The sequence below is a fragment of the Rutilus rutilus genome, assembly GCF_951802725.1.
Source record: "Rutilus rutilus genome assembly, chromosome: 11".
NCBI lineage: Eukaryota > Metazoa > Chordata > Actinopteri > Cypriniformes > Leuciscidae > Rutilus > Rutilus rutilus.
The window spans coordinates 15,467,986-15,486,812 of record NC_140216.1 but is presented as its reverse complement, the minus strand read 5'-3'; the positions used below and the strand labels follow the sequence as shown (position 1 = coordinate 15,486,812).

Here is an 18,827-nt window from a genome sequence, read left to right as displayed (position 1 = left end):
GTTAATACATATTCTATGTTAATACATATTCTATCATAATACGTTGATACATGGAGAAAAACATTTATTTCATAATGTGATTTTCCCCCCACTTTCAATTATTTTACTTCAATGAAAGGTTAGATTTTTGCAATTTTTTAAATAAAATGTCAAAAGGATTAACAATGCAGATTTTATTTTTACAGCCATCTTTGATCATATTTACCAAGGGGGCAAATAATTCTGACCAGCACTGCATATATATACACTCACCTAAAGGATTATTAGGAACACCATACTAATACTGTGTTTGACCCCCTTTCGCCTTCAGAACTGCCTTAATTCTACGTGGCATTGATTCAACAAGGTGCTGAAAGCATTCTTTAGAAATGTTGGCCCATATTGATAGGATAGCATCTTGCAGTTGATGGAGATTTGTGGGATGCACATCCAGGGCACGAAGCTCCCGTTCCACCTCATCCCAAAGATGCTCTATTGGGTTGAGATTTTGGTGACTGTGGGGGCCATTTTAGTACAGTGAACTCATTGTCATGTTCAAGAAACCAATTTGAAATGATTCCAGCTTTATCCTGCTGGAAGTAGCCATCAGAGGATGGGTACATGGTGGTCATAAAGGATAAACAATGCTCAGGTAGGCCGTGGCATTTAAACAATGCCCAATTGGCACTAAGGGGCCTAAAGTGTGCCAAGAAAACATCCCCCACACCATTACACCACCACCACCAGCCTGCACAGTGGTAACAAAGCATGATGGATCCATGTTCTCATTCTGTTTACGCCAAATTCTGACTCTACCATCTGAATGTCTCAACAGAAATCGAGACTCATCAGACCAGGCAACATTTTTCCAGTCTTCAACTGTCCAATTTTGGTGAGCTCGTGCAAATTGTAGCCTCTTTTTCCTATTTGTAGTGGAGATGAGTGGTACCCGATGTGGTCTTCTGCTGTTGTAGCCCATCCGCCTCAAGGTTGTGCGTGTTGTGGCTTCACAAATGCTTTGCTGCATACCTCGGTTGTAACGAGTGGTTTTTTCAGTCAAAGTTGCTCTTCTATCAGCTTGAATCAGTCGGCCCATTCTCCTCTGACCTCTAGCATCAACAAGGCATTTTCTCCCACAGGACTGCCGCATACTGGATGTTTTTCCCTTTTCACACCATTCTTTGTAAACCCTAGAAATGGTTGTGCGTGAAAATCCCAGTAACTGAGCAGATTGTGAAATACTCAGACCGGCCCGTCTGGCACCAACAACCATGCCACGCTCAAAATTGCTTAAATCACCTTTCTTTCCCATTCTGACATTCAGTTTGGAGTTCAGGAGATTGTCTTGACCAGGACCACACCCCTCAATGTGATTGGTTGATTAGATAATTGCATTAATGAGAAATTGAACAGGTGTTCCTAATAATCCTTTAGGTGAGTGTATATATATTCTGTCATGGTCATGGTCATGGCATCAAGAACAGAGGGCTATTTAGAAAACAACAAACAACAAACTACACACCAGAAGCCTGTTGCATGAAGCCGTTTTCAGTTCAGGTCAATTTGAGATTAGTTTGAGCAAACTTGCGCTACATGGCTAACCTGGTCCGGAGCAGGTTTTATTCTGGGTTAGAGTTCCCAAAACTGGGCCAATCAGTTGTGAGTAAAGTGACATGTACTGTATCTGATGCAAAAAAAAGCCACTCCCCTGTATCTCTCACTCCAAATTAAAGAAGTTTAGAGTGGGAAAATAAAGAGACAAAATTGCTTGTCTTTTGCTGTTAATTATTGATTATATTTATATTACATCAATTATAATTGTATAATTCATATAATACATTCATATAATTATTATATTAATTGACAATTAATATTAAACATTGCATTTAAATGAATATATAAATACAAACTTTAAAATATAAAACTTTTAAACGGATTAAGCTTGCATGTTTTCTTTTGAGTTCTTTGTGAACTTATATAAAGTATGCAAATTCAGTTGATACACATGCATATAGTCAGATATTTTCATTTAGCTCGCTTTTTAAACTCGCACTGCAGCAGTGTTTATTTCTGCCTTTTAAATGCATTTAAATTCATGTTTTTCATAACGATCTCTTCATCTCTTTATCAGAGAAGTGAATTGTGTCAGCTCTCTCTTGTGTCAGAATATGGTCATGCAGAATAAGGCATTAATATGTGCTTTATACAGGGGCGGATCTAGAAAAATATTTATGGGGTGGCGAGAGGGGGGCAGGAATTTTTGAAAGGGTTGGCAACATATGGCAGACGTATATATACTGAATTTAATCACAGTTAAATTGGCCACTTAACTTTTAATTCGTTGCTGCCAACTGGGGTGGCAGCAGGGGTGGCAAGGCTTTCTTTTAGGGTGGCATTTGCCTATGGCACCCCGGTAGATCCGCCCCTGGCTTTACAAGTACTAATTAACAGCCAAAATCCTAGAAATATGCATGCTAATAAGCAACTAGTTATTAGTGAGAATTGGACCCTAAACTGAAGTGTTACCCAATTGTGTCATTAACTTGTTTTCTGAGCTTATGTACCTCACAAGTGAAAAAAGAGTGAATAAGTGAATCAAGTGAATCAAACTGACGCTCTCCATGTTCCGTGTGATTGGCTGTTTGCAGCATGACACACTTTCATGTGCAAGTTTCAGAGTTAATCAAGCTCTGGATCAAACCCTGAATTGACAGAGAACGTTTATACCGAGTGTTTTGAGCCCGCTGAACCTGATCTAAACTAGGTTGGATTTGTAAGGTTTTGTCAACTACTCTGAAACTCAGAGCTTGTTCAACTAGGCCTCAGGAGTTAGGGAGACACTCTATTGTGGGGCTTTATTTTCTTTTTACATTTTAGCACCCTCTAGTGGTTAAGGGATTAAATAGCTAACTTTCTGTTTAGTAAAAAGCCACCAAACCCAGAAGCACAATCTGAAAGATGTCGAAATTGAACATAAGATACAGAAACACAAGGCCATATACAGTACAGGGTCTTTATACAACTTGTTTACAGATTTTACGATGAGAGAGGGGTCAGACGTACTTTGTTGGACCGGAGCGAGACGCGTCCTCCACAGCGTGCGCAGAACTTATTTTGGCAATAAGAACAGACGTGGCCGCAGCCATCGGCAAACTTGGTTTTGTGGCAGATCCCACAGATGGGCGAGTCTCCCTTCTGCTCCGGATTCTTCTGAGCCTCCTCTCCGATCTTCTTCACCTGGTCCTTATACATCTCAAACTGCTGATGCAACTTCCTGTGGAGAGCAGAGGGGGACATTTAGGTTTAGGTCATTTTAGTATTTTCCTGTAATTGTCTTGATTTACATTTGGGGAGGAGAGCAGCTCCTGGATCAGTGTTGAGGGTACGTTTACACGACAACGATGTACTAAAAACTGAAACGTTTTTCCTTTGGGTTTTTTGCATACAGACGACAGTGTTGACTAAACAAACCACATCCGCAAAGATCCATGAAAATGATTAAAAATGGTGCATTATGCATGCCAGGCCAGTAGTTGGCGATATCACTTTTAAAAAAACACTATGCACCTTACTGAACATGTGATACGCATGTGCATGACATCACCTTTTTTTTTTTTTTTACATTTTGTAGTTTACACAGAGACAATGAAGGTGTTTTCAAAAAGTGCACTTTGAAACCCGTTTTCAAAAGTTTGCATTTTCAGGCCCCCAAAACACTGTTGTCGTGTAAATGAGTTTGTGCAATGATAGCTTTGTCACCTGTTAATTAACATTTATGCAAAACTGATCAGGAATATAAAAATAATTCAGCCAAGAAGTGCTATTATGTTCAGCATAACCTGCAATGTTACTGCAAATAAAAAGAAGAAAAAAATACCACATTGGTTACACAATAGGGTGCTTTTTCAGTAAAAATTGTACGAATTTATTAATAAGAATAATTATAAATTTCTACCAATAAACTTTACATATTAAAAATTAAAATAATTGTAAAATAAAGTAATTTTTATAAAAAAATGTAAGGGAAAAAAATGGGTTGAGATTATTTATATTCCCATCATGTTGAAGAAGATGATGTTACTTCATTGATGTCTAAACATATTTAATTTTCAATATGGATAACAATACCAAAACTGGATCAGGAGGCCGATTTTTTTTTATTTTTTTTTATTTTTTTATTCATGCCAATTCTGAACTATTTTAGATTTTGTGTAAATTGGTGGCAAATTTGTCTGAATCTTATTCATACATTTTTTGTGCGATCTGCTTACACCCAACTATGCTTATTGTTTTTCTTTTTTTTTTAATTCATGAAATTGGTTTGGAATTTTCATTCCTGTTGTAGTCTCAATAGCTCTCCAACAAATGTGAGATTTGCAGTTTCATTGCTTTATAAGACACCAATTTGTACCAGTGTTGTTAACAAGAATGAAAACGTTTGTTAATTGAAATAAAGCTGAAAAAAAAAAAAAAAAATATATATATATATATATATATATATATATATATATATATATATATATATATATAAATGCTATAATTGTGTACAAATAATAGAAAAATAACACTGATTTCTACCCATTTCATGATAAGTACTAGCCTGGCTAACGTCAGACCTCGTCTCATTGAGACGTGGTCTGGGAACCACATGTTCATTTTCTCGCATTTGAGGCGTGGTTTACGAATGTCCAGAGCCATTTATTGGGCGCTACGAATGTCTATCAAATGCGCCTGTACGTAGCTCATAGCCAATCGTTTTAATTATACCAGATGACATATGTAGAGCGACAGAAATTCGACGAGGAAGAAGACGATGGGTCAGAGATTTATGTGTACACGATGGCGTTCAGCGACTGAACTACTTAGAACACTATCTAAGGCTGCATCGAAAGGTAACTTCGCGTCTGCTGCCATGTTGGATCCATAGATATAAACAAACTGCTTCGGTGTGTCGCATAGACGTCGTCATCGTCTTGCTGCTCCCTCCCCGTTCTGTGATTGGTTCCCTTTTTGAGGGGAAAATCTGGTCCATGGTGTCCAGGCAAGCGCATGAATAAAATCACGCTGCGTGCAAGGCAGCATGGGGAAACCCAGGCTAGATAAGTACAAGTAGAATCTATAAAACGTTTTTTTATAAAAAAGTTTTTTAAAGTTTTTTTTTTTTTTTTAACTGTAAAAAGTGATCAGTTGACTTAACTTAATAATTTTAAGGCAATGGGTTTCCTCACTTTTTTAAGTAAATAAACTTCATACCTAATTGAAAGAATTAAGTAATTGTGGAATTGTCAAGTTCACATAGCTTATTTTATTTCAATTATGCATGGTTTATTTATGTAATAATTTTAAGGCAAGGAGTTTCCTCACTTTTTTTAAGTAAGTCAGCTGATCACTTTAGTGTTTAAAACCTTAATTGTTTGGCACGTCATTATTGGCACTGGGGGTGTAAACATGACTCTTATTAAGTTCTTTATTCAGTAGTAATTACATTAATATACCTAATAGGCTTTAAACTCTGGGTTAATTCCTCCTATTCTACATTCATCAGTCAAACCATATTGAAATAAGACAGTAACCATTGACAGGATGCATCTAATACTTTAACAAGACTCGTAAGATGATAAGAGAGTGTTCCAGTTTGACAAGATCCAAATCTAATGCAGACAGACTCAATCAATAATTTATCCACAGAAAACACTTACTCATCAGATGATTATTGATCCAGGGGGTATTTTCCATTGTTTTTAAGTCGCATGGAGCAGTGAAGTATGACAGGGACGGGTTTTACTGTACATGCACTACAAATCATGATATTCAGTTTGAGCCCTGGAAAATCGATAACGTGTCCACACTGAAACTATCTGACATTGTCTCTCCGCAAGAGTACATGAATATCCGCTGTCATCGGTTTGGATTGAACATGTTGTGTTGACATACAATTTGGTAGACTGATGAAACGGTCCATCCAAAAAAAAAAAAAATTCTGCTTGACCCACTTGGATTAAACCATGTTGTATTCATTTTGACCCAGATAACGATTTTTATTTTTCCTGAAATACTAGTTAAGACCCAATCAGAGAGGATTTTCTTTTTCCTAAAAAAGCTTGTTATCGCATAATTCGCATTGGACAAAAACTTACTGACTTTGCTCACACAAGGTATACCAACTTTTGGATTTGTGGTGTTCCAGGTCAAAATGACCGACTTACAAAAAATTGGGTAACACTTTAGTTTAGAGTCTAATTCTCACTATTAACTAGTTGCTTATTAGCATGCAAATTACTAGGATATTGGCTATTTATTAGTACTTATAAAGGACATATTAATGCCTTATTAATGCCTATTTATTGAGGCAAAAGTTGTAGTTAATAATTAGATACTAGTGAGAATTGGACCCTAATCTAAAGTGTGACCAAAAAATTGCTTATAAATCTGTTATTACCAAACATTGGATTCCATCCTTGAACTAACTATTAACTATGACTTTAAGTTAGTTGTTAAGTTTAGGTATTGGCTAGGATTAAAGGATGTAGAATATGATCATGCAGAATAAAGCATTAATATGTGCTTTATAAGTACTAATAAACAGCCAATATCCTAGTAATATGCATGCCAATAAGCAACTAGTTAATAGTGAGAATTGGACCCTAAACTGAAGTGTTACCCAATCGGGTCATCAACATGTTTTCTTTAAATCAGCACAGGTTTTGTATTTGGAACTGATTGATCATAGGCCACATTGATCTGAGCTTATTTACCTCACAAGTGAAAAAAAGAGTGAATAAGTTTGAGTGAAAAAAGTTTACTCAAGTCTATTCACCTCAAACAAACAAACAAACTGAGGTTTATAAACTCAGATCAATGTGGCCTACGATCAATCAGTTTCAAAATTAAATCTGTAATTGAAAGGAAACAAGCTGACGAAAAGATTGAATCCAGTATTTGGTGATATGAGAGATTTACAAGCAAAGATTTTAAAAGCCCAGTAATTTTTGCCTGGGAACACCAAATTAGGTAAAGGATTTTTAGCACAGGACAAGGGAACTAGCTACTTTTAGCGGCATGAATTGAAGCCCCTGCACTGTACTTACGGTTTTGGCTCCTCCTCACTGGGGGACTTTGACTGGGGCTGAAGAACATTACTAACCAGCTCAGTGATTCCACTTAAAGGGTTCCACCTGTTCAGACAAGCATAGCAACATCAAGTGGCAAGAACCAAAGAAATGTGTTTTCTCTCTGTCCCGCTTACTCTATGCATTTTGTGGAACTGATCGCCATGATTATGCCATATAAGACATGTTCCTGGATCAACATCTTTTGTTGATCCTGGAACAACATTCCTGTCTAAAAACATAGAGCTAACCCTATCTTTGCCTCTGAACCTAACCCTACCCATAACTTATCCCTAAAAATGTGAATAAGAATGGTGTAGAAGCCGCTAATCACTGCTATAAGCCTAAACTTGACATTAACTGTAAACCATATTCCTCAAATCTGATTGTTTGATTAGAATGTTGTTCTAGGATCACCAAGGATGTTTTACTTGGTGAAATCGCATTCAGTCCCCCTTGTGGGACTACACCAAGGAATCCCTTGGAAAGGGGGGGGGAGTCCATCAGTCAGTAAATCCTTTGAGGTCATTTAGGGTTCCCATTCAAGGGGGCTTGTTTTCTAAAACTCAAATGTGATAGGCTTCTAAGCAAAACCCCCATTCGTCATTCACTGACGTAACTCATAATGACTGAACGAAAGGGAACGAGGCGCTGCGTCGAGACGCTGTGGGAACACCTCTGCGTGATTGCGTCATGAAGCACTTATGAAATCAGTCCAATGGCGGGACGGAACGTCATGTGACGTCATCGACCAGGAAACTATAAAGCATACATGGAACAAACAGTCACTAGCTTATGTGTCTTCAGCAAGTGCTCTGTGTGAAACTGTCTCTGTCTATTTATTGTTGTTTGTCCACAAGCATACATACTGTATATATCTAGAAAAGAGTCTAATGGCGAGCAAACAGCTTTTTGGATCGTGTGTTCCTCCCTGCCCTCGCTTCATTATGAGTGGGGACACAAGCGATTTATGTGTTGTTTATTTTGGATTGGAGCATGCACGGTCAGCTCTAGTAAAGGGGGCTGGCAATGTTCATTCATAAATTCCCGACATCTAACATATGCACTATCGAGAGTTTTAGCTCTGCTCCTGATGGCTTTTTTCTCGAGTGAAGAAAGTCAATAAAAATTATTTGGCTTGGATCTCGCGTTTGCCGAGGCAGCACATAGATTACGGGTCTGCAATAAAGATTCTGTGACTCGATCTCGGATCTTGCGTGTGCCAAGGCAGCGCGTAGATTACAGGTCTACATATCTGCAATAAGAATCTAATGGCTCAGATCGCGCGTTTGCCGAGGCAGCGCGTAAATTATTTGTCTGCATCTCTGCAATAAGAATCTAGTGGCTCATCTTGCATTTGCCGAGGTAATGTGTAGATAATGGGTCCGCAATGTATATATATGCAGGGAACTGAGCAGATGGGAATTCCCTTTCTCTCTTTCTCTTATGTTTGTGTGCAAACTACTGTTTGCATATTATTATTTAGGCTATGGTTCTTTTTGTTTGAGATTATAGCCTATCATTCAGACCATGTATTCTTGTCTGTTTGTTTCTGGCTGCATTTAATTTTGACTAAATTAAATGTTAAATACTCTTCTGATTTGAAGTCTATATTAATACAATACATTCAGCCTTTCACCTAGACCGTTTCTACTTGTCTGGTTGATATTTGGCTGCATTTAATTTTTGAGAAAATTAAATATGTACTCATCTTATCTTTGAGGAGTTAGAGGTCTTTATTAATATATTATTCAGTTTTTTCATCCAGACCATGTTTACTTGTCTGGTTGAAATTTGGCTGCATTTAATTTTTGAGAAAATTAAATATGTACTCATCTTATCTTTGAGGAGCAAGATGTCTGTATTAATATACTATTCAGCTTTTTCATCCAGACCATGTTTACTTGTCTGGTTGATATTTGGCTGCATTTAATTTTTGAGAAAATTAAATATGTACTCATCTTATCTTTGAGGAGCAAGATGTCTGTATTATTATACTATTCAGCTTTTCATCCAGACCGTGTTGACTTTTCTGGTTGATATTTGGCTGTATTTGATTTTTGAGAAAATTAAATATATATTCATCTGATCTTTGAGAAGTCATTTAATTCTGAGGAAATAAACGGTGAATTCCTGGGGGGAAATGGATAACACCTCATTATATGGTGCCCATCTTCCTTCGGTGCCCTCCAGCGAGTTCTAGTCTCAGTGTCTGACTCGCAGAAGGAGGGTTTAAGAGGGGTCAGTTCGGTTGTTTCCTGCTGGTCATCCGTTTCAGGACGCTGGATTGGCTTCTCAAGCTATACTAGAGACAAGTCTCGAGAGACTGGTTCCTTTAGTAGTCTCTCAGACATAGTCGTCTTGGGATAAGGAAATGTGTTTTCTCTCTGTCCCGCTTACTCTTTGCAATTTGTGGAACTGGTCACCATAATTATGCCAAATAAGACATGTTCCTGGATCAACATCTTTTGTTGATCCTGGAACAACATTCCGCTTCAGGGCGCCAAGGTGCATGCATTTCCCAACAATCCTCCGAGGAGGGTCGTAGAAAAGTCAGTTTGGTTGTTCCTTGCCGGTTCGCCGTTACAGGGCACCGAAGTGGCTGTTCGACCAATACCAGAGGCCAGTCTCGAGAGACTGGTCCCCTTAGTAGATTTTCTGGCAGCGTGGAAGCTACTGCCAAATATATCTCGTTGGGTCCTGCTCACTATAGAAAAGGGTTACAGAATTCAGCAGTTCTCTTCCGACCAGGCTCTGGTTATGGAGAAAGAAGTACAGACTCTTCTGCAAAAGGAGGCTATAGAAAGGGTTCCTCCTCCTAGCAGGGAGTCAGGGGTTTACAACCGTTACTTCATTGTTCCAAAAAAAGGATGGAGGCTTACATTCAAACAGATTGTGTCACAGATTCAGTCTGAGGACTGGTTTGTCATGATAGATTTGAAGGACGCATTCCTCCACGTAGCCATCCATCCTCATCACAGGAATTCCCGGAGGTTCGCTTTCGGGGGCGAAGTGTACCAATATCGGGTTCTTCCCTTCGGCCTAGGTTTATCATAGCTCAATCCGAGCATGTGGCGGTTCGGCATCGAGATGTCGTTCTTGTCTCACATGAGAAAGTTTGGCTAGGCCAGTCACTCACTGTGAAACAGTTTCAGAGACTGTTGGGTCTCTTGGCAGCGGCGTCCAACATAATAACGTTTGGCCTCCTGTACATGAGGCCCCTGCAGTGGTGGCGCAGAACCAAGGGGTTTTCTCCGAGGGGAAATCTGTTTTGCATGATCAAGGTCACGTGGCGACGCCCACGTGCCTTAGACATGTGGAAGAAACCTTGGATCCTCGCCCAAGGCCCAGTTTTGAGGGCTTCTTGTCGTTGCATAATGCTAACGTCAGATGCTTCCTTCACAGGATGAGTGGTCACTCTGCGCAAGGTCTGTGGCAGGACCATCTTCTTTCTTGGCACATAAATCGGCTAGAAATGATGGTGGTGTTTCGAGCTCTCAAACACTTCCTACCAGACCTGAGGGGCCATCATTGTGCTTGTCCGTACGGACAACATATCGGTGGTCTCTTACATCACCATCAGGGGGGTCTGAGGTCACGTCAATTATGCAAACTGGCTCACCAGATCCTCCTGTGGGCCCAAGGGAATTTGCTCTCTTTAAAGGCAATTTACATCCCAGGGTTTTTAAATTAGGGAGCAGACATCCTGTCGAGGCAGCGGCCGAGAAACTTTGATAAAGCGGAAATAGACCTGTTCGCATCTTAAGAGACGACACACTGTCCACTGTGATTCTCACTCAGTCAGCCAGCTCCTCTGGGGCTGGATGCTATGGTTCAGACGTGGCCGAGGTCACGTCTGTAAGCATTTCCCCCGATCGCTCTGCTCCCGGGAGTTCTGAAGAGAGTTTGCCGGGACGGGGACCGTCTCCCTGTTTTGGCAGGTGCAAGTATGGTTCTCAGACCTAGAGTCTCTCCTTGAGGGCTCTCCTCTGGAGATTCGCTCAGGGGGGACCTTTTTTCTCATGCGAGCGGGTTGATCCTTCACCCCCTCTCAACTGAGGTTGTTGGACCATCCTCCACTCCAGAGCTCCCTCCACGAGGAAACTCTACATCTTGAAGTGGATATTTTTCATCCACTTCAAGACCCAGTTATCTGCCCAATGGGTAGCAGTGCTGGAGTTCCTGCAGGAGCGTTTCTCCGCAGGTCTATCCCCCTCCACAATAAATGTGTACATGGCAACCTTAGCTGCTTATCACATCCCTTTAAGTGGCGTATCCTTGGGGATACACCCTCTATTAATGTTTCCTTCGTGGCACTGTGACCAAGAGACTAGGAGAATGGCTGCTTCTAAAAATGTATCGTCAGGAGTGAGGTTTTTGACCTTGACCTCGGCTCCACTCCAGGGGTACAGGTGCTTTTGTATTGGTGTGCGCAGAGATTTCACACGGACAGGCACTTGTTACTATGGCATCATGGGTATAGTGTTCCCACGACGTCTCGACGCAGCTAAAGTTCCCTTGAAAGGGAACGTCTCGGGTTATGACTGTAACCCTGGTTCCCTGAAGAGGGAACGAGACACTGCGTCGCCCTGCCATACTCCCTGCATGACTGTGAGTGACTTTCAGCCTATCAGAAGCTAGTGACTGTTTGTTCCAGGTATGCTTTATAGTTTCCTGGTCGATGGCGTCACATGACGTTCCGTCACGCCATTGGACTGATTTCATAAGTGCTTCATGACGCAATCACGCAGAGGTGTTCCCACAGCGTCGCGACGCAGCGTCTCGTTCCCTCTTCAGGTAACCAGGGTTCCCTTTCGTTCAGTCACTACAAATGGGGGTTTTGCGTAGAAGCCTATCACCTTCGAGTTTTAGAAAACGAGCCAATGGCATGGAAAATGCCTTGGGTCTGCGGATATTGCATGTCGTGACTCCGCCCCACCACTTGGGTATAAAAGGAGGAGCGGTGGCAATCTCGCATTATGTTTTCACTTCGAAGCCAAGAGTAATCTTCACTTCTACAAGCCATTCTGAGATCTTTACTCTTCGAGACAAGCTACTCTCCAGGTGTTGGTGTGATGGCGAATTCCAGCGAGTTCACATTGCCTGCTGATCTATGGAGTGATCTGCCAGTCGTGTGCTTCTCCCTGGTCGCTTCAGCACTCTGCAGAGTTTTCCCTCTCACAAAAGAGCTTGCGCGTGGCACGTCTTTATAAAGATGTCTGGCCCCTGCACTTCTGGTTGCGGTCGGACTGTTTCTCAGTTTGATGGGCACAATCGCTGCCTTGCGTGTTTGGGCATAGATCACACTTGTGGATGAATCATGTTCTCATTGCGGGAACATGACCATCGCGACACTGCGGTCAAGACAATGACCTCACTAGAGCGAGAATCCACTCATCCACACCCCGATCTACCCCCTCTTTGAGAGGTGGTACTTTGGCTGGTGGACAGGGTGACCTGAGGGTGACGGTGTGGAACAAAGCGCCGACGATATTTCCTCGGCCCACACCCCCCTCTTTTTCCATGCCATTAGCTCGTTTTCTAAAACTCGAAGGTGATAGGCTTCTAAGCGAAACCCCCATTCGTCATTCACTGACGTAACGTCTCCGTTCCCTCCTCAGGGAACGAGGGTTACATACGTAACCGAGACATTAGTCGTAACCCGAGACGTTACATATGCTGTATTTACACACACACATTTATGTAGACATTCTATTTTAAATAAATGCGGTTCTTTTGAACTTTATATTCATCAAAGAATCCTGAAAATAAGAAACAAGAAATGTTTCTTGAGCAGGAAATCAGAGTAATGATGCTGAAAATTCCGTTTTTTATCACAAGAATAAATGACATCATAAAATATACAGAAAATACTTATTCTAAATTGTAAGAATATATGACAATATTACTGTTTTTAATGTATTTTGATCGAATAAATGAAGCCTTGGTGAACATAAAAGCCTTTTCAAAACCATTAAAAAATCTTACTGACCCCAAATTCTTTTTACATTCTTTTAGTGCATGTAGTGAATATTAAAAAGTCATTACATTGTAAAAAGAAAAAAATATAATTTTCTAATGCACTATAAAAAAAAAAATTTGCTAATGGGGTAAGACATTAAAAAAAACTTTCTTAAAGACAAAACATTTTTTTACAAAAGTTTCAGTTTTACTTCTCAAGTAAACTGATCTTGTTTGAAGGAGTTTTTTTTTTTTTTTTTTTTTTTTTTTTTTTTACTGGAAAACAAGAGTGTAATGCAATAGATCAGTGATCAGAGAAGCGGCAGCATTAGAACTAAGGGTGGAGAAAGAAGCCACAATATGAAAGCAGGTGAATCACAAGAGGAAACTAGTTCTGTATACTGGAGGACGGTGGAGGAGAAACTGACCAACTACATGTACATATGGGTCACTACAGCAACACAGATTTGCGATTAAACGTACAACCCAAAGGTTAGAAGGATGAGAAAGCATGAACAGTTTCAGTAAATCAAATGGGGAAAAGGGCCCTAGAAGGACTAGTCCTGAGTTTTCAACTACAGAACATCATAAAGCCAAATAACTGATCATAGGTCAGCTCTGAGGGATGTATCATAGACAGCAAAGGGCGAAGAAGGAAGACTGAAAGCTTAAAGTATGCTGAAAGAATTTGCTTGTACTCACTGAGCTGGTTGAGGCTTTGTGTCTTCTTTAGGAGGTTCCCTAAAAAGATATGTTCAACAGCTCATCACACACACAGGGCAAAACATAAGACAAAATCAAAAACGGACAAATCAAAAACAAATTAAATGATGGCATAATGAAGTCAGAAAACTAATAATAGTAAAATAAAATAAAAATATTGGGGCTGCCAAAATAATGTGCCAAATTGTTAAATATAATTATTAATAATATTAAATAATATTAACATCATTACATTTCATGCTATTGGACCTTTAGGAATTATACCTTTACTAAGGCAGAATTTTATGGAAGCGTGTTTCTGTCACAGAATATAAAAAATAGTCGTGGTCAGAATTATTGATACCCTTGGTAAATATGAAACAAAGACGTCTGTGAAAATAAATCTGCATTGTTAATCCTTTTGACCTTGTATCAAAACATGTAATAAAAAGTAAAACAATGGAAAATGGGGGGAAAATATCATCAAGAAATAAATGTTTTTCTCATATACACATTGGCCAAAACCTTTTATTCGATACTTTTTGCAACCTTCTTTTGCCAAGATAACAGCTCTGAGTTTTCTCCTATAATGCCTGATGAGTTTGGAGAACACTTAAAAAGAGATCAGAGATCATTCCTTCATACAGAATTTTGATGTTTGTTTTGGATCATTGTCCTGGTAGATCCAACCACAGCCTATTATAAGATTTCTAGCAGGCTGCCAATAAAAAAAAAATAAAAAAAGAAGGAAATTATCTGTTGGTTTATTTGATAGAATACATGATATCTGAACATTATGTCCAGAACCTCTGGCAGAAAAATAGGCCCAAAACATTAAAGATCTAGCAGTATATTTAACCATGGGCAAGGGGTACCTTTTATCCCAAAGTTCACTAAACCCACTTGATGGGTTTGCTGCCAAAAAGCTTTTTTTTGTTTTGTTTCATCTGACCATAGAAGCCGGTCCCGTTTGAAGTTGCAGTATTTGTCAACTGAATGCTGGAGTTTGTTTTTGATGACAGCAGACGATTTTTCTTGGAACCCTCCCAAACAACTTGTGGTGATGTAGTTTTTTTTTTTTTTTTTTGGCTTTCTGACCCTAAGACTCAACTCATTTCTGCAATTCTCCATCTGTGATCCTTTGAGAATCTTTGGCAACTCAAACTTTCTTCCTCATCATGCAATACATAAGACAATACACATGTCCTCTTCCATGCAGATTCTTAACATTTCCTGTTGATTGGATCTTCTTAATTATTGCCCTGATGTTGGAAATGGGAATTTTCAATGGTTTAGCTATTTTCTTACAGCCACTTTCATTTCTGTCAGGACCAGTATCGTCAAATACGATTGACAATTAGCATACAGTTAGGATTGGCGGTATGGTTCTGTTCTGGGCAAGAACTCCCTGCACATCCATGCATACCTTAGGGTAAACAGAACAGAACCAATATGAATGTATTGCAGATATCATTAATTAATCTGAATGTACAACATAATTAGAGAATTTTAGTCTGATTCAGGGGGAATCATAATGCCAAATCCTGACGAGAGGAGGAGCTGGGGATGGAGGAGGGTTATTAGCTCCTGAGAAACGCGATAGCTGCTGATAATACTGAAGGAGCTTATATATGTATACGGTGATAGGCCTCATATTCCTATTGGTAGACGTGGATCAGCTGAGAGTCAGCTGATGCGAGCTTGACTAACGTAACCTGCCAGAACTGATTGATTTTGTGATTTTCAACAATCTTTTGCTGCACATCAGAACTATATTCTTTGGTTTTACCTTTGTAATGGATGATTAAGGGGAATTTGTCATTTGTGTGACCTCATATTTATACTCCTGTGAAACAAGAAGACATAGCTAGACAATTTCATGTTCCTAGTCACTCTGGTGTGCTAAAATTGTTTAAATATTTATGGAAATGTTCTTCAGAAATATTTTACTCATAAAAAATTATAGGGGAGCCAATAATTGTGGCCAACGTGTATTGAGAGAAAAAACATTTATTTCATAATGTGACCCCCCCAAAAAAATTCTCTCAATTCAGACTTGATAACTCACAATGGCACATTTTTATTTCACAATTGCGAGAAATAAAGTCAGAATTGTGATGTTACGAGGTGGCTAATTCCAATTCATACGACCTCACTAAATCGGACATATTTTATGAGTTGACAAATTCGCATGAATTCGTATGAATGACCTACCCTGACCCCGCCCCTAAACCTACCCATCACGTGGGTTTAGACAAATCGTACGAACGAATTTGTACGAATTAGCCACCTTTTAATCACTCGTACGAATTGTTCGTGAGATAGCGTTGGAATTCCAAGGTAAATAAACTCAGAATTGCGAGATATAAACTTGAAATTGTAAGAAAAAAGTCCAAATTGAGAGTTTATATCTTTATTTCTGGTAATTGTGCTTAATGTAAAGTCTGCATTGCAAGACAAAAAGTCGCAATTTACTTTTTTATTTGTATTCTGTGGCAGAAACAAGCTCTATATTATTTAATCATCATCAGAGTTTATGAAGTTTGAAATGTAGGCTGGATATGGATGGCTGGTGTTCCTGTGTGCTCGAGATTTCACAATGGACTGTAGTTAAAATAATACTAAACCCACTGCTGATGACTTTGTATTGTTGTCATTAAAATCAAGACAAAGTCTTATTGAAATAAACTTTATTTTACAGTGAAAATATTTGTGTTATATTGTGATACAAAATTAATCAAATTCAACATTTGAAATCAGATTTGAGATCATATAAGAAAATTTATAAATAAATACCAATAAATAGGTAGACGGTTATAAAAATAAATATGAGTCATGTGTGTTACAGAAACAGACATACATAAACCAGCATGAATATAAAAATCATATAAACATGAAATATTTAAACAAAAAGAGAATAAATAATATGTAATGAGAGAAATATAACAGTTTTTCCTTATATGTGACTTTTGGTATTGTAAGTAACATTAAATTAATCTTTAATCTTTACACCTTTAGTGTAAAACTACTTGAGTACTGCCATATTTTCTCATTATTTCTGCAGCATACAGTATGCATACTCTACACAATATTATGCTCAAATGTGCAGCATACAACCAGGACGCACTGCATAGAACACCATATCCCACAATGCAATGTGTTCGACTGGGCCTTCCATTTCCTGTCTGATGAACAAATTTTGTGCACCATATATGTATTTATCAGCTTGTAGAAAAGCTACTTACCACGGTGGCTCTTTACCACATATGTTATGGTGGTAGTCAGTGTATTACAAAGGTACAAAATGCATCTTAGTACTTCAGTAGGTTGGTATAATAACATTATATCAGTTAATGAAATATGTTTTTACTGTAAATTTAAAGTCCAGTAAGATTACAGTACAGTCACTGTACTGTTGTTGTATATACTATAGTCTGTGTAAAAAAGTAGCATACTTGTACAGCAACTTTTTTAAAGCCAGCACAAACAAGCATAGTGTTAATCCTGTTACACAACAGGTTTGACATAAGACTGATTACTTGAGACTGAGGTCTCTTAAAAGGTCATATATGACAGAGATGAGTTTATGGCATCATGGGGGAAAAGAAAATTCCCAAACTTTAATATGGAAATATTTTATGGTCCTGTGGAAATCCCAGTGTACGTTTGGCCAGCTAAACACTGTGCCTTTCAGAACAAGTAGAGATTACAACCTGTTATTAGCCAATCAGCATTGGCCATTCTAAATGCCTGACACTAAGTCCTAATACAGTACAGCTCTGATGCAGAGATCAAGTGCACTTGCACCACTGTAGCTTTGTGCATGGTGTTTAGGATCGTTATTGTGTTCGAAATTACACATTCGATATCCAAACAGATCCTCCATACTAGCCTTGCAGTGTAAAGCTCTATTCGGTCAGGATCACTTTTACATGGAGAGGTGGGGTAAAGTAATTATTTCCAGAGCTTCTCAGTGATTTTAGTCCCATCCGAATGTGCCATCTCAGTAATCATTAAATACTGTAATTAAATTTTCTCTATAAAAGTAGTTTTCCGCAGTTTTTCAAGGAGGCGCTTTAAGAAGCATTTAGTTGCTTTCTAGGGGGTGAAATGTCAAGTCTGTGGCAAACCTCAAGTGTTTTCCACATACCATTCAGATCAGATAAAGGTCGAAAGCACTTGTTAGAGGCACACAACTTCTTTTAGCTCTAGGTAAGTGCCTTTTACCAATAGAATCCAATCTGAATTTAATTAATTTCATTAATAAATTGTTCGACCAGACCTGACTGTTATACATACATATCAGGAAGCAACGTAATACGCACATGACGACAGGGAGGTAACAGCAGTGTGTAAATCGAGTTACCCCTCCCACTTTTGGTAGTTTTACTTCTGGTAGATTTCTTATCCCGTACAAATTGGCCAATAATATTACAGACTTCCTGTGGTAAAATTACATTTCTCCATCAACCCTTGTAAAACTAATCCTGTCCGAATAGGGCTTAAGATGAAGCTGGAGGTTCCTCAATTGCACGTCTCATCCAAGACTTTTAAGTTATTTTGAAGCGTACAACCAGTGAGGTGATTTTCAATCTCTTGAGAAAACTTTCGCTAGTCTTTTTCGACCTGCCCAGTGCCTTACATTCTGCATGGTCTCACGGTGCTTTGCAGTAATTCTGTGGACATTGTGATCGCTCAAATTCAGAAAACAAGCAATATTCAAAGTCAACTGACCAGATTTAGTCATTTTGATAATATCCTCTTTTGTTGCAAAAGACTGGCCATTTTCACTAAAACCCACAAAATAACATTGAAACGATACAGACCAAACACAAATGCGCAATATACTTAAAAAATCTTTTGTACATTTTTTATATTATATTTAAAAAATGGCGCGTATAGAACATTGCAGTGTTCTATAGAGATTGGTGTTAGCATTATGCTAAGCTAGGTTCTGTAACACAGCTAAACTCACTCATACAGGCTAAAACATCAGGCTGGAACATGGAATGTGGCATTCTCTAATAACATTTTAAAGCAACAGTACCTAACAGTAGATGAAACTGCAAATCACAG

At 38.9% G+C, this 18,827-nt stretch overlaps 1 protein-coding gene across 1 annotated transcript in view; it reads right to left on the bottom strand.

Annotated features, from left to right (window-relative positions):
- The window catches only part of rims2b (regulating synaptic membrane exocytosis 2b), a 158,548-nt gene that overhangs the window by 130,273 nt on the left and 9,448 nt on the right, over window positions 1–18,827 (bottom strand). Inside the window, exons 3-5 of the mRNA XM_084423300.1 lie at window positions 13,752–13,790; window positions 7,068–7,154; window positions 3,043–3,253 (exon numbers count right to left, since the gene is read on the bottom strand). Of these exons, the coding sequence (XP_084279426.1) occupies window positions 3,043–3,253; window positions 7,068–7,154; window positions 13,752–13,790 (337 nt within the window). The remainder of the gene's footprint in view (window positions 1–3,042; window positions 3,254–7,067; window positions 7,155–13,751; window positions 13,791–18,827) is intronic.